The sequence below is a fragment of the Orcinus orca genome, chromosome 11 (genome assembly GCF_937001465.1).
Source record: "Orcinus orca chromosome 11, mOrcOrc1.1, whole genome shotgun sequence".
In the NCBI taxonomy this organism is placed as follows: Eukaryota; Metazoa; Chordata; class Mammalia; order Artiodactyla; family Delphinidae; genus Orcinus; species Orcinus orca.
In genome coordinates, this window is record NC_064569.1 from 47,374,149 (window position 1) to 47,390,069 (window position 15,921).

A 15,921-nucleotide genomic window follows, 5' to 3' on the forward strand; every position below is an offset into this window, starting at 1 on the left:
GAGAAGCCACCGCAATAAGAAGCCTGTGCACCATAACGAAGAGTAGCCCCCACTCGCCACAAGTAGAGAAAGCCCGCGCGCAGCAACAAAGACCCAACACAGCCAAAAATAAATAAATGAATAAAGTATGCACTATGATAAATCAAAAAAAATATTATAATAGTATTATCCTAAATTTGAATAGAGAAATATAATTTTTCTACAATCCTCACCCTCTTACTGTGTCCTATTTTTTTCTTTTTATGTATCATTTTTGTCACATATTTTGAATTTTGCAGACATATGAGCTTTTCATTAAATATTATATAATAAATATTTCCCATGTTATAATTTTCATAACTATCACTTAATGTATGTATAATGGTTTATCAAGTAGATGACCGTAATATATTCACTGACTTTCCAAATTTGGGTCTTTAGGTTGTCTTTAGTTTTCCCATACCATAAACATGATTATTCAAGAGACATAAGGGGCAGCGGTCATAGAATCATGAGGTTACAGGGGCAGCGGTCATAGAATTATGAGGTTACAGCTGACAAAGTGCTATGTCATAGATGGAACTGAATATGTTCAGGATTCTGAAAAGAGCAGTGGTTCCCAGGTAGCTTCAGCCGTTCGGTAGGCAGAGGAGTCAATAGACCACGATGGCTCAAGAACTGCAGTTTATTACATTTACTGCAGCCAACACTTGTAGGTGTGTTGGAGGAAGAGCTAGACCAGCAGCTTTTACACATTAGTGGGCATCAGGATCACCTGGAGGACTTACTAAACTACAGTTTGCTGGGTCTCACTTCCAGAGCTTCGTGCAGTAAATCTGAGGTGGTACCCCAGAATCTACGTTTCTAAAAAGGTACCAGCTTACGATTATTCCGCTCAACTGGAGCCGCACTATGAGAGCTACTCCATAAGATCTGTAAGCAGGGTCCAATTCCTTTTTACCTTAGTTGATTAAAATTTAGCTAGCAGAAAAAAAAGCAGTAGAAAAAAGTTATGAAAATCCTATGTAAAATACAAATAGAACTACCTGCTACAACTCACAACCAGGTTAACAACTAAGGGGATATATTTATATTTCATAATAAAGTTTTGTGTTTCAGCATTTTTGTAAAGTTTTGGAAAGAAAAATGAGATATACTTATTATGTAATTAAACATTTCAAAAATATATAACTACTTTCCAAAGTCACCTATTAATAGCTTTTTAGTATTGCTCTAGATAATTTGTATGCAAATAGAAATATGTAGACCTAAGTCTTCATGTGTAAGTCTTTATGTGTGTATTTAGAATAAATGGAATCATATTTTTTTATAGCTTGCTGTTATTGCATTTGTTATACTTTTCACGATATTATGTATCAGTGCCTATAGATCTACTTCATTCTTTTTACAGTTGTGTAGTACTTTATTATGGATGTGCAGCAATTTACCCATTTTCCTAGTGACTTTCAGTTTGCCACAGTTATAAATGATGCTCCCCTGCACATCCTGTACATGTTTCTTTGCAAAGTTGTGCGAAAGTGCTTATAAGAGAGACATCTTTGGAATTGCTGGGTTCATGACTCTCATAAACGATGCCATCACTACTGCTGTATTAGTTTCCTAGGGCAGCTGTAACAAATTACTACAAACTTGGTGGCTTAAAAGAGTAGATATTTTTTTTTTCTCACACTTCACAAGGTGTCAGCAGGACCACACTCCTTAAAGAGGCTCTAGGGGAGAATTTGCTCCATGCCTTTTCTAGCTGCTGGCACCAGTCAACATTCCGTGGCTTGTGGCTGCATCACTTTCTGCTCTGCCTCATTTTCACTGCCTACTTTCCATGCCTTTCCTTCTGTGTCTGTCTCTAAACTCCCTTTGCCTCTCTCATAAGAATACATGGCATTTAGGGACCACCTGGATAATCCAGGATAAACTCCTCTCTTAAGATCCTTACTTTAATCACATCTTTTGCCCTCTGGGCTGCTATAACAAAACACCATAGACTGGCTTTCTGGAGGCTTGAAAGTCCAAGATTAAGGTGCTAGCAAATTCGGTGTCTGGTGAGAACCGGTTTCCTGGTTCATAGGTGGCCATCTTCTCATGTCCTCACATGGCAGAAGGGAGATTTCTTGGGCCTCTTTCATAAGGGCAATAATCCCATTCATGAGGGCTTCACCCTCATGACCTAATTGCCTTCCAAAGGCCCCACCTCCAAATATTATCACACTGGGGATTATGTATCAATTTATGAATTTGGCGGGGGCAGGGGGAGGGGACACAAACATTTTCAGTCTGTAGCATTCCATATCTGGTCTTCTAAAATTCATGTCCTTTGCACACACAAAATATATTCATTCCATCCCAATAGTCCCAAAGATCTTAACTCATTCCAGATTCAACTCAAACTCTGAAGTCCAAAGTCTCATTTGTATCATCTAAATCAGATATGGGTGAGACTTAATGTATGGTTCATTCTGAGGCAAATTGCTCTCCATCTGTGAACCTGTGAAATCTTCCAAATATAATGGTGAGACAGGCTTAGGAGAGACATTCCCATTCCAAAAGGGAGAAATGGGAAAGTAGAAAGGGGTAACAGGTCCCAAGTAAGTTCAAATTCCAACATTAAACCTTAAGGACCAAGAATGATCTTTGACTGGATGCTCTACCTATGGACCCACTGGGGCTGCAGTCTCACCCACACAGCACTCACGGGTCTGAGTTCCCTGGCTATGACTTTCCTGGGTTTAAAATCGCATTCCAGTGACCATCCCCAGGGTACACTGGGCATCACCCTAGTTGGGGCTTTCTGTAGTAGCCCCACCCCTGCAGTTCTCTGCCTGGGCTCTGACCCTGTAGGATGGGCTCTTGCACCCATAGCTCTCCCTGAGTGAGAGCTCTGCCAGGCATCTTTTGGAATCTAGGTGGATGCAGCTATGCCCCCACGGCTCTTGCACTCTGTACACTGGCAGAGATGATAGGAGAGTGTGGACACTGCCAACGTTCGCCACCTGTGTCCTCCATAGGGGTGGCCACCATGACACCAAACCGCAGCCCATTGGATCTGCACCTGAGGCAGCCAAGGAGCACAGAGCTGGAGTGCAGAGAGCAGAGCCCGTGTTGTGAGGCAGCACCTGGCAGCACACCCTAATGTCCCATAGGTTCAGGCAGCCCCTCCTTTGAATTCACTGTGTCCTTGGGGCCCTTTTACTCTGGGCCTGTGATGGGAGGGGCAGCCCTGATGATTTCTGAATTATCTTTGGGGTTATTCTTCCATTGTTTTCTGCAATAGCTCCTGCTTCTGCTGAGATGGCCGACTAATAATATGAAATGGTGTTTTGTCCATACACTGAGTTTCTTCCAATCATATATGCTCATTCTGTTCAATATGGATGGGCTGAGAGTTGTTCAAATCTTTAAGCTCTGATTAACAATTCTGTCCTTTTGTCAATTCTCTCTTCTCTCATTTTACTGTAAGGCGTCAGGAGGAACCAAGGACACTCCTTCAACACTTTGCTTAGAAATAGCTTCAGCTAAATATCCAATTTCATTACTCACAGTTCAACACTAGAACTCGAAGATGAACACAATTCAGCCAAGATTTTTGCCACTGTATAATGAAGATCTCCTTTCTCCCATTATCCTGTAACATATTCCTCATTTACGTCTGAGGCCTCATCAGAATGACCTTTACCCTCTATAGTTCTACCAACATTCTGTTCAGGATTACTTAGGAAAGCTGAGGTTTTCTCTATAGCTCTCCTCTTTTCTTTCTTTGCTCTCACCAGAATTGCCCTTAATGATCGGTCCACTTATGGCCGTAGCCTTTTTCTAGCATGCACCTCAAAACTTCTCCAGCTTCTACCCGTTACCCAGTTCCAAAGCCGTTTCCACATTCTTAGGTATTTGCTGTAACAGCACCCCATTCCCAGTACCAACTTTTATCTTAGTCTGTTAGGGCCGCTATAACAGAATACTATAGACTAGGTGACTTATAAATAACAGAAATGTAGTTCTCACAGTTATGGGGGCTGGGAAGTCCAAGATCAAGGTGCCAGCAGATTCAGTGTCTGCTTGGGTCCTCTTCCTTATTCTTAGACATCCGTCTTTCAATGTATCCTCAGTTGGTGGAAGGGGCAAGGGAGCTCTCTGGGGTCTCACTTACAAAGGCACTAATCCCATTCATGAGGGCTTCACTCTGATGACCTAATTGCCTCCCAAAGGCCCCACCTCCAACTATCATTAGGTATCAATGTATGAATTTTGTGGGGGGTGGGGTGGAATATAAGCATTCAGTCTATAGGGTCACATAAGGTATATTACAGGTCCTGGAAATTAGGACATGGACATATCTTTTTGAGGGCCACTATTCAGCTCACTACAACTGCTTTTACACAATTCTAAAAGTATAGTATTATAAATCAGAGGAATTGTCTGATATGGGATATTCATCCAATTCTTCATAAATAATTAGGTGCTGGTTCATATTATTTTTTCTAATTCTCCCATTACAAAAACATCTTCAGTTAGTTTGACCCTTGTTATCAATTAGCATTCTCAGAGTCCTTTAACTACAGCACGAGTTTACACCTAAATATAGGTTTTGTGTTACTAACATTTTGGGGGCTATGCACTATTGATATCTCTGCTGTCTAGCTGTCAAAGTAAATCAGTCGGTAGGATGTAAAAGGTGGCCCACTTTGAAGAATAAAATAACCTCCCAGGATTAGATTCCAATTTGAATTCAGTTACATGTTAGAAAAGAAAAGATTTGGTTCTGTTTAATTCCCATTATAAAACTGAGTGAGCTGTCACCTAAACTTAAACATTGTACATTAATTTGATGTTACTGTATCCTTTGTATAAGAAAGAGGGAATGGAGAGCAAAAAGACCAGTTCATTATTCTCTAAGGAACGTACTAATTCCTATAGGTGAAAACATAGTTCACTTTATAGGTAGGATGTGAAACACAGCTCATGCTTTATCTATAGGCTACCTAAAAGAATTTATAGTGAAGGCGGTAGTCTCCAAACATCTGTTGATTTAATTTGGGACTTAGTTTGCTAAGTACATTATTTCTGGGCTATTTTGAAGCATAAACTTCTGGATTGCGTAGACTGTTGATAAGGGTTCATAAAATTGATACAGCCTGGTTAGATTTAGGAAGTTGAAGAATTATTATTCACCAAGTATATAAAGGCACATTCTGATATTCTGTACAACTGAATGAGAAAAGGGCCTTGAATATAGCACTAGGATCTAAGCATTGACCATCACTTCAATAGTTCCTTTACTCCTTTGTCCTACACCTTCTTCTCCATAGATTAATCAACCCATATTGATTTCTAGAAGGGAAGGCACAATTCTTGGGCTTCAGCACATCCTACCACATAAAGTTTTTGAAAAACACTTGAAGCAGACAGATGTTTTCGGTAGTCATCAAGCCACCTTTTTGTTAACGACAATGATATAGTCTATATACTCAAAAACATTATAGAAAGGACATGTAAATAAGCTGGAATAATGATGCATTTTCTAAAGACTTTGAAGGATAGTTGGCGTTTAGTATTCCAAAGAACAGGTATTTGAATTCTGATGGACAAGACAGACACGCATATGTGCAAGAATAGAAATTTGGAAATTCACCATAAAAATAAAACAGAAGGAGTATATTTATAAGCAGGAAGAGCAGCCTCCAAGTTGGTGTGTTAAGGTGGAATCAGTAACAATGGGCCTAACAGAAAGATACTAGTCATGGTATCAGTGTGATCACTTATTGAATATTACACTTTGGAAAAATCTCTTCGTACCTCCGATTCCTTATGCTCTTATCTATAAATGTGATTAAAAATACCACTTCCTCTTAGTTCGTGGGATTATGATAACTAATGGAATCTTTTTAAAAAACTGAAAGCTCTAAAGCATTTTTTAAGCTCCCTGTTATAAGTAAAACCCATCATAAAACATGTGGCATATACGTGAATTGCTAACAAACCAAGTTATTGATAGCTGATACCACAGCCCAGCTTCCAGCTATAGTAATTAACACTGCTTTTGTAGGGGAGAATAAGCTTTAAGCTTTATGCCTACTTGGATTCAGTCTCCAAAATTGTTTCTGTCCTGAATTAAAGGAAAGCTTTCCTATATTAAGGATTGTTGTTTCTTCTCTTGGTTTTTTCATCAGACACACAAATTTTAAAACACTGACTTTCATTTTTAAAACTAAGGACCAATCTATGCACTGCATGAGTTTATTTGCCTAAATGTATATAAAAATATGATCGTTTAATAGGTATTGAGAAAGAGATGTAAAATAGATTAATATAGTTATAACTATCACAGAGGATTCCTGGATTGTTGGCCAATTTGTTGAAAAAACCTCTGGATACAGGTTGGTCTTTCTGGAGGAAACTAGACCAGTCAGGTTAATAAAGCTCTGTGACGATTGTGTAGAAATGTTGGTGAGCATTTAAAATGTGGCCTTGTCATGTTCGCTTGTTCTGGCCCCTATGCTGACCTCCATGAACCATGATGATAATTAAGCATAGATGGAGGGTCGGAGCCCAGTTGTCAGGAATGCCTGAGGCTTTCCTCTGGGGCTTTGCCCTAAACTCCAGGCAACTCTCTCTGCCAGAGGAAACTGACAGAAAATGTATTTCCTCCAAATATAAGAAGGGTTTTCTGCATTTGGATGGGCCGGTTACTTGTGGTAGGGTGGAGCTGCCACCCTTAAATTCCTCGGCTTAAAAAAGTCACAAAGGCTCCCAAGCCTCTTGGTAGGTCCAGAGCAGATGTAAGCCTCTTCTCCCTGCTGTTATCCCAGATGTAGGAGACCTACTGAGTGTGAACTCTCCATTCCTAGCATAAGTTAAAACTTTAACTCCGGCCTTATCTATTTCTCAGATTTTATCCATGACTTTCTAATTCCACTACTAATCTTCATTCTAATCCCCACCCTCAGTTTCTCACTGACTAGGCAACTAGATCACAGGCTTTCCTCATCCTCTCATACAAACGTCATTTGGCCTGGTGGTTGCATCGACTTCAACACTTTAGGATAAGTGGCCCTGGATGCAAGGCAGGCAACTGGGTATTTAACTGACAGAGTTAACTTTTCCTTAGCTTTGATCTCGGCAAAGGAATGCTTGACCCAAGCAAAATAAACCCTAAGTACTAGCATCTGTATACTCAGTACCAGATTTAAGTTGAAATAAAGGCATTTGATGTATTAGGGAGATTTATTAGCATATTCATCTATCACCCAGATCTGATTAAGACATTTGGTTTCTAAATCATAAGATTTCTAAAATACTTTTTGTTTCATTTTCATGACTCAGTGTGTCTCATTGTAAGGCATGTATATTATTGATAGTGTTTCTAATAACTCTCTTTTAAATTTTATTTCCATTGTCAATAGATATTTTATTAGTTGAATTTTAGAGCAAATTATTTAAATGAGTATAGGGAATTATTTGAGTGACAGCTAATGAATGCCAGTAAATTTCCTTCTCACAATGGTAGATATGTAATTTACCGTTATTTATTAAAAAAAAACCTAATCTTCATTTCATACTTCTAATTTTTTTCTCCTGCACACATTTCATCATTTTGTTCATACCTAATAATTCAATCAATAGATTGACAAATATATATGCACATATATATATATATATATATTCAATTTTGTTAATTATTAAAACAGGGTCAAAATTTATTGGATGAATTAAAGGTAGTGACCCTAATGAGGCTTCTGGACCTCAATTATATATGTAACACCTGTTTTTCTATTTCTTTAGATAATCCAGAGTCTGCTCTACCTCTCTTCGTTTGTATTGCCTTCAAATATCACACTTCAAGCAATAGTGACAAGGTTTAACAATATCACACATAATCCAAAGAAATCTGTTCAAGAGAGCATCTGTCAACAGGTAAAATTATACTTTTCACTCTGTTTTTCTTGATTATGCCCACAAATAAAAGGAACAAGACACGACAGACATAAGTTGTATAAACTATTACAGAATTGTGCACAGGAAAATAACGTGAGGCCAATGAGTGTATATGAATTGGGTCTGAACTATTGGTTAACTCAAGAGTTGTTAATAATGAACAGGTGATAATCTTGGAAGTGGCATTTTTCAAGGGTTAATTGATTTTGGTCTACTCTGCAATGATTCAGCTAAGAGATTGTAAGATGTCAATTTAAATGGAAGAAACAAGACAGCTGGAGATAAGGAAGTGAAGAGGTATCTGAGTGGTGACTTGCAACCAGGGGGATGCAATTATAATTAAAATCAAGTAAATATGCTGAAGAAAGAGTATAAAAGATCATATACTGAGATAAACTGGTGAACTATGAAAAAATAATACAGAAAACAAAGTATTGAGGAAAAAATAACTCCATCATATAATGCTTTTTTAAAGGCCACTTCACTTTTCTATGAGCATAGATTTCTGTCTATAAAATGGAAATCCCAACATTAACCTAGATCATTAGTAAATTTCAATATTAATAACATGATTTGAATATTAGTAAACTTCAATATTTATATTGATATAATGATTTTAAAATAATGGATTTAAGATTATTTAGAAATGTTATTTATGATTTGTGAAATGGCTGAAAAATAAATCATCCAGTTGTATTTCTAAGTGTTTACTCCAGAATATAGAGGTGATAAAAGGTACAATAGTTTAAAATCATAAATTAATAATGAAAGATGTTTTAGATTCCTTTATGCAAGCAGGAAAATCGCAGAATGAGGACTTTAAACCTCATGATAGTTTTTATACTCTGATAACACAACAAAAAGTAGTTTACCCCTTACAAGTGCCATTTGGTATTTCTTTAGTATTATCCTAGATTTATTTGATTTCCACACAATAAGAAATTTGTCTACTTTAAAAATATAGTAACAAAATTCAATAATACATAAATTCAGATTATTTAGACAACTTTCAAAGACCGAGTGCTATTTTCAGCTGGTTTAGCCAATACTTACAATCTGTCTCTTTCCTCCTCTGTCTTCCTTAAGTATTATACTTTTTAAAAGATGCTATTTCTGGGCTTCCCTGGTGGCGCAGTGGTTGAGAGTCTGCCTGCCGATGCAGGGAACACGGGTTCGTGCCCCGTTCTGGGAAGATCCCTCATGCCGTGGAGCGGCTGGGCCTGTGAGCCATGGCCGCTGAGCCTGCGCATCCGGAGCCTGTGCTCCGCAATGGAAGAGGCCACAACAGTGAGAGGCCCACGTACCGCAAAAAAAAAAAAAATGCTATTTCCAGTGCTCATATGCTGTAAATCCATCATGTTGGATTAACTGATGACCAAAGAGAAACCAAATTACATAGATAGATGATAGATAGATAGATAGACAAATTTTTATTGTTTCCAATAAAGCAAAAATGATTACAAAAGCAGACCATAAACATTCTGAAGACATTCAAATCTTTTCAAAATCATTCTTTGACAAGGTACGGTGTTTTGGATCGATCTGAACAGTTGGCATCTGTAGAATATTAATGAGCTTACAGAAGGTCCCTGCTGTGATGTGTCCATTTTTGAATAGGATGTACACTGTGTGATTATTTGTCTGTGGTGAAAGCTTCTCATTTGACCTTAATGCTATAGTTTTCCTGACATTTTGGGTAGGTTTCTAACATACAAATGTATCCATGGAGAGAATTTTTCAAGTTATTTTCTTACAGTCTTGAAAATCGTCTTTGACTCTTTTGACCCATAAGAATATTTTAGACATGCAGAGAAGACATAATAAAAAATACCTAGTTTTTTATTTTTGCTTGTTTCCTCTTCTAAATACATTAACCAAGAGTATTATTTCTAATTCTATTTATGTAATTTTAAGAGTCAGCAGTGATTAGTGAAATCCAGTCCCTGACATTATTGTTTTACTTGGGTCTAGTTTCTAATATTTCCTGAGCTTTAGTCTTATTTGAAAGATAGGTACAGCATCTTATAGGGCTTTTGTGGAAATTTAACTGAGCAAATAAATATTTAATAAGCACTTAGCAAGAGTACTCAATATTTGAGTCAGAGATCCCTTTATTCATTTTTGTATACCTATAGATTAGGTTATAGGTTAATTCGATTATAATACATTTAAATCAGTAAGGTAAGAGACAAGCAATTTGAACTTTTGAAACTATTCCATCTAATTAATGTCACTATATCTAGAGCCATATTGTCTGTGTGTATGTAGTCAGAGAGAAGTGACTTGTTATCATGCTTTTATTGTATCTTCTTGGAAAAATAAAATGGATTTGCCTTGCCTCTACCATTTAAAACTTTTTAAATTATAAAACATTTCTATTCACAGTCCCTAATAAAAAGGTAGATGCCTTTGTCACTTCTACCCCAACTTCTGAAACAATAATTTGAGGTGGCTTTCCAAACAGCACTTCTAAATGTATGGGTATAAAAACAGATGTAAATGGATATAAAAAGAAAAAACGGGAGGGAGAAGATACCTTCTCTGTAAATCATGGTGGCAATTGAAGACTTTATTTTATAGTATTTTATTCTGGTTTATACTTTTGCATTTTCCATATTTTGTAAAAATTGGAACGCGCCACTTACCTAATCAAAACAAGAAAAAGAACTTAAAGACAAATAATAAAAAATAATAATGAAAAAGCAGTATATACAATTAGATCTGTATGATCTATATGATTATAATATTATTTAAATTCATCAGAAATATAGGAATCTAGAAAAATAATGAAAAGAGATATGCAAAATTACTAATAATATTGTGTAAGGTTAGTGTGATTATGTACAATTTCTTTCTTTTCTTGGTTTTCTAATGGTATTCTATTACAGGGATCAGCAAACAATAAACCTTGGTCTAATTTGTAAATAAAAGTTTATTAGAACATCCACACCCATTTTTTTATAGTATTGTCTGTGGCTGCTTTTGCACTAAAACTATTAAGATAAGTAGTTATGAGAGAGACCATACAGCCTGCAGAGCATAAAATATTTATTATCTCACCCATTACAGGAAATGTTTGCTGATTCTTACTTTATATCAATGTTATAAAGTGAATAGAATAAAATAAAATGTAATTGTTGATCTAATTCAAAAATAGAATAGAACCTTTACCACAATTATCCAAAAGGAGAAATAAAAGAAGGCAATAGAAAAAGCCGATAGATATGCCAACAACCTACGCGAGGATTATTCCATTCCTTGGTTCAGCATTAAACTGGAAGGAAAATCCAGAACTATAAGTATCAGTTAACGAGATCGGGACAAACAAATGGTGATTAAGTACTCGAAATCCTAGTCAGAGCAATTAGGCAAGAAAAAGAAATCAACATCCAAATTTAAATGGAAGAAGTAAAATTGTCTGTTTGCAGATGACTTGACCTTATATTATAGAAAACCCTAAAGACTCCACCAAAAAACTGTTAGAACTAATCGACAAATTCAGTAAAGTTGCAGGATACAAAACCAATATTTAAAAATCAATTGTGTTTCTAAGCACTAACAATGAATTATTGGAGAGAGAAATTAAGATAACAATTTCATTTACAATAGCATCAGAAAGAATAAAATACTTAAGACTACATTTAACCAAATAGGTGAAAGATCTATACACTGAAAATTATAACACTGATGAAAGAAATTGAAGACAGAAATAAATGGAAGGATATTCCGTGCTCACTAATTGGAAGAATTAATATTGTTAAAATGTTCATACTACCCAAAGCAATCTACAGATTCAATGCAATCCTTATCAAAATTCCAATGACATTTTTTGCAGAAATAGAACAATCAATCCTAAAGTTCATATGGAGCCACAGAAGGCCCCGAATAGCCAACCAATCTTGAGAAAGAACAGCTGGAGGTATCACACTCCTTGATTTCTAACTCTAATACCAAACTAATAAAAACAGACATATAGATCAGTGAAACAGGATAGAAAGCCAAGAAATAAATCCATGTATTTTGTCAATTAATTTTTGACAAAGGTGCCAAGAATATACAATGGGGAAAAGACAGTGTCTTAAATAAATGGTGCTGGAAAAATTGGATATCCACATGCAAAAGAATGAAACTGAACCCCCATCTTACACTATACACAATAATCAACTCAAAATGGATTAAAGACTTGAACACGACCTGAAACCATAAAATTCCTAGAAGAAAATATAGGGGGTAAGCTCCTTGACATTGGCCTTGGTGATGATTTTTTTGGATTTAACATCAAAAAGCAAAGGCAACAAATGCAAAAATAAACAAGTGAGACTACTAAATGAAAGCTAAACTAAAAGCTTTCTGCACGGCAAATTGTCCACAAAATGAAAAGGCAGCCTATGAAATGGAAAAAAATACATGTAAACCACATATCCAATAAGAGGTTAATATCTAAAATATACAAGGAACTCATACAACTCAATAGCAAAAAACACAAATAACCCAATTTTAAAATGGGCAAAGGACCTGAATAGATATTTTTCTAAACGAGATATATAAAAGGCCAACAGGTACATAAAAAGGTGCTTAACGTCACTAATCATTAGGGAAATGAAAGTCAAAACCAAAATGAGATATTACCTCATACCTGTTAGAATGGCTATTATCAAAAAGACAAGCAATAGCAAATACTGGCAAGAATGTAGAGAAAACAGAAGCTTTTATGCTGTTGGTGGGAGTGTAAACTGTTTCAGCCTCTATGGAAAAAAGTTTGGAGGTTCTTCAAAAAATTAAAAATAGAACTACCATATGATTGAGCAGTTCTACTTCTGGGTACATATACAAAGGAAAGGGAATCATTATCTCGAAGAGATATCTGTATTCCCATGTTCACTGAAGCATTACTCATGGTAGCCAAGATATGGAAACAAACTAAGTGTCCATTGACAGATGAATGGATAAAGAAATGTATACACACACACACACACACACACAGCGAAATATTATTCAGCTTTAAAAAATGATGAAATCCTGCCATTTGGGACAACATGGATGAAACTGGAGGGCATTATGCTAAGTGAAATAAGCCAGACAGAGACAGACAAATTCTACATAATAACACTGTAGAGATGGAGAGAGGATGGTAAAAGTGTACAAACTTTCAGTTATAAGATGAATAAGTTCTCAGGATCTAATGTGTAATATGGTATCTATAGTTGATAATATTGTACTGTATAATTGAGGTTTGCGAAGAAAGTAGAATATAAATTGTTCATACCAAAAAAAGTAAATATATGGGGTGATAGATGTATTGATTAATTTGATTGTGGGAATCCTTTCATAATGTATATGTATATCAAATCATGTTACACATTAAATATATTATACTTTTATTTGTCAATTTTACCTCAATAGAGCTGAAAAAACCTCAAGAAAAAAAATGTGATTAAAGCTGAATGTCTCAGAACTTCCTTGCAGATATGTCTGACTCACATAATGTAAAATAAGCATATTAATCTTCAGCCCTGTTATCTGTTAATTGCAGATTATATCGATTTCCCTCCATCTATGAAATACTGTAAAATATTATGTTAAAAAGGCTTAAGTATATTTGCCAAAATTAACATTCAGAAAAAGAGTGAAGGTAATAGTTGTCTGCATTGTTACTTCCATTCTAATACTCATCATCATAGTATTTATTCTAGGGAAACGGTGCTCTACCTATTTTAAGTTTCATTTTTATCATTTTGCCTATATGAGTTTCTGAAGGCAAAGTCCTTGGGTAGAACTATGGACAAATTAGAAAACTTTAAAGAATGTTTTCACTCAAAATATGGAAGGTGCGTATAGAAGATCACCAAAAATATCTTAGATACAGTTTGACATCAAACAAAAATTAAACCTCTCTGTCTGTTCATAGATACCTGTTTAGTTTTTTGGTAGGTTTCCTGAATTAGTGGCAAATTTAGCTTTTATTTGCTTATTTTCTATATTGTCTTACCAAACAGACAAGCGTTTCCTTTTTCCTCTACATTCCAATTGAAAAATATTCACAAATGGAATGAGAGTAGTAAAAGGAAGATGCTGAGAAATATTGGCGATTACAGCTAAAGACCAAGCAAGCAGCATCGCTCTACAAAGGAACATTGATGTTAGGGAACCAAGATTTTTTAAATTTAATTTCAGTTGTATTAAGCTATTTGTGATCATTTCTTCCACAAGAGAGTGGGTGCTCTGTACCATAAAGCTAGCAGTTAAGTGTTCCTAGGCATATCCAAAAAGAAAGTCCTTTTCTTTGAATAAAAATAACATACCATCCATTTGATTGGGAGCGTATCATTGCTATGAAGAATTCGTAAAATGTATCATTCATAAAATGATAGGTATCACCAGTTTTGGAAGTGCATTAAAATTAATTCATTAGAATCACACAATTTCTAATCCTATAATTTTAGAAAATAGATCTATGCTAAAATGTCTTTAAGTATTGTCAATTATTAAAAGTGGAGGACTTCCCTCGTGGCTCAGTGGTTAAGAATCCTCCTGCCAATACAGGGGACACGGGTTTGAGCCCTGGTCCGGGAAGATCCCACATGCTGCGGAGCAACTAAGCCCGTGCGCCACAACTACTGAGCCTGAGCTCTAGAGCCCACGAGCGACAACTACTGAGCCCACGTGCCACAACTACTGAAGTCCGCGCCCCTAGAGCCCACGCTCCACAACAGGAGAAGCCACCGCAATGAGAAGCCTGCGCACCGCAACGAAGAGTAGCCCCCACCCACCACAACTAGAGAAAGCCCGCGCGCAGCAACAAAGACCCTACGCAGCCAAAAATAAATACATAAATAATTTTTTTTTAAGTGGAAAAATTCTAAAATATGCTTACTATTTAATTCTGTGAAATTCATCAGATATAATGTAAGGTCTTCTTAACCTTTGTATAGAAAATCTTAAATGTTTCGGATTAAGAAATTATTCTAAGTGATGACAGCTTCATTTATCTTAGAAATCAGACTGAGATAGCTTTTGTTTTTTGGTTGGTACTTTAGTATAATCTGAATTCTTAACGTTTCTTTGAGTAATTGTTGTTTCCATAAACAAAATGCTTTCAATTTTTAACCCATAAGAAAGTTACATACCTCACTCCAATTTTTTGGTTAATTTTCTGATAACTTTCTGAGTACCAGAGTATTAAAAATATTTATGAAAAAATTACATAGTTGTAGTTAATAGAATAAAAATATAATAATAATATTATTTTGATAACTACCAAGAGTGATTTATGAAAATGGAAATATGGCTTAAACTGTTATTTCATTTTTTTAATGCAGGTTACTTGAATTCCAAATAGAGGAGTGGAAATGCCACCCCCAGCAGGCTCCCCACCGCCGCATCCACCTCCTGATGGAGGATGGGGCTGGGTAGTGGTTGGAGCAGCTTTTATCTCCATTGGATTTTCATATGCATTTCCCAAAGCTGTCACAGTTTTCTTCAAAGAAATTCAGCTAATATTCAACACTACCTACAGTGAAATAGCATGGATATCATCCACTATGCTAGCTGTTATGTACGCAGGAGGTAAGGTTCTTTGGACTAAATACAATTCTGGTTTAAGAAAGCAATTGCTCCATGCCACAGTATTTTACATGTAGTGCCTTGGTACATTAAAGCCCTGTTTTCATATTATCCTCACTTAAAACGAACCAGAAGTATAATTAGGACTGAAGTTTTAGTGATTTTAGTAATTCAACATCTTAAACTATTCACTTTATTCTGAGTCTTACTAGAGTATTTATTTGAATGAGGATGTCTTTGCACAAACTAAGATTTATTAAATTATGGAATTTTCAAGGGTGGTACCTTTCCATTTAATTTGGAATAGAGTCTATACTATAATGGTAGTATCATTTCCTAATATTGCTACAGTTGCTTTTTTCTGAATGAAACTCAAGTTGCTGACAATCTATAAGCCTAGAAAGTAATTCACTTTAAGTTGCAAAATAGAGT

At 35.9% G+C, this 15,921-nt stretch overlaps 1 protein-coding gene across 10 annotated transcripts in view; it reads left to right on the plus strand.

Annotated features, from left to right (window-relative positions):
- The window catches only part of SLC16A7 (solute carrier family 16 member 7), a 160,605-nt gene that overhangs the window by 88,702 nt on the left and 55,982 nt on the right, over nt 1–15,921 (plus strand). For 8 of the 10 annotated variants that reach the window (XM_033440515.2, XM_033440518.2, XM_033440516.2 and 5 more), the window contains 2 exons: nt 7,774–7,905; nt 15,246–15,492. In XM_033440515.2, coding sequence (XP_033296406.1) covers nt 15,276–15,492 — 217 coding nt within the window. In that variant the 5' untranslated portion in view covers nt 7,774–7,905; nt 15,246–15,275. Of the gene's footprint in view, nt 1–582; nt 915–7,773; nt 7,906–15,245; nt 15,493–15,921 lie in introns of those variants that run through there. The other 2 variants (XM_049693978.1, XM_049693979.1) reach the window with 2 other exon arrangements.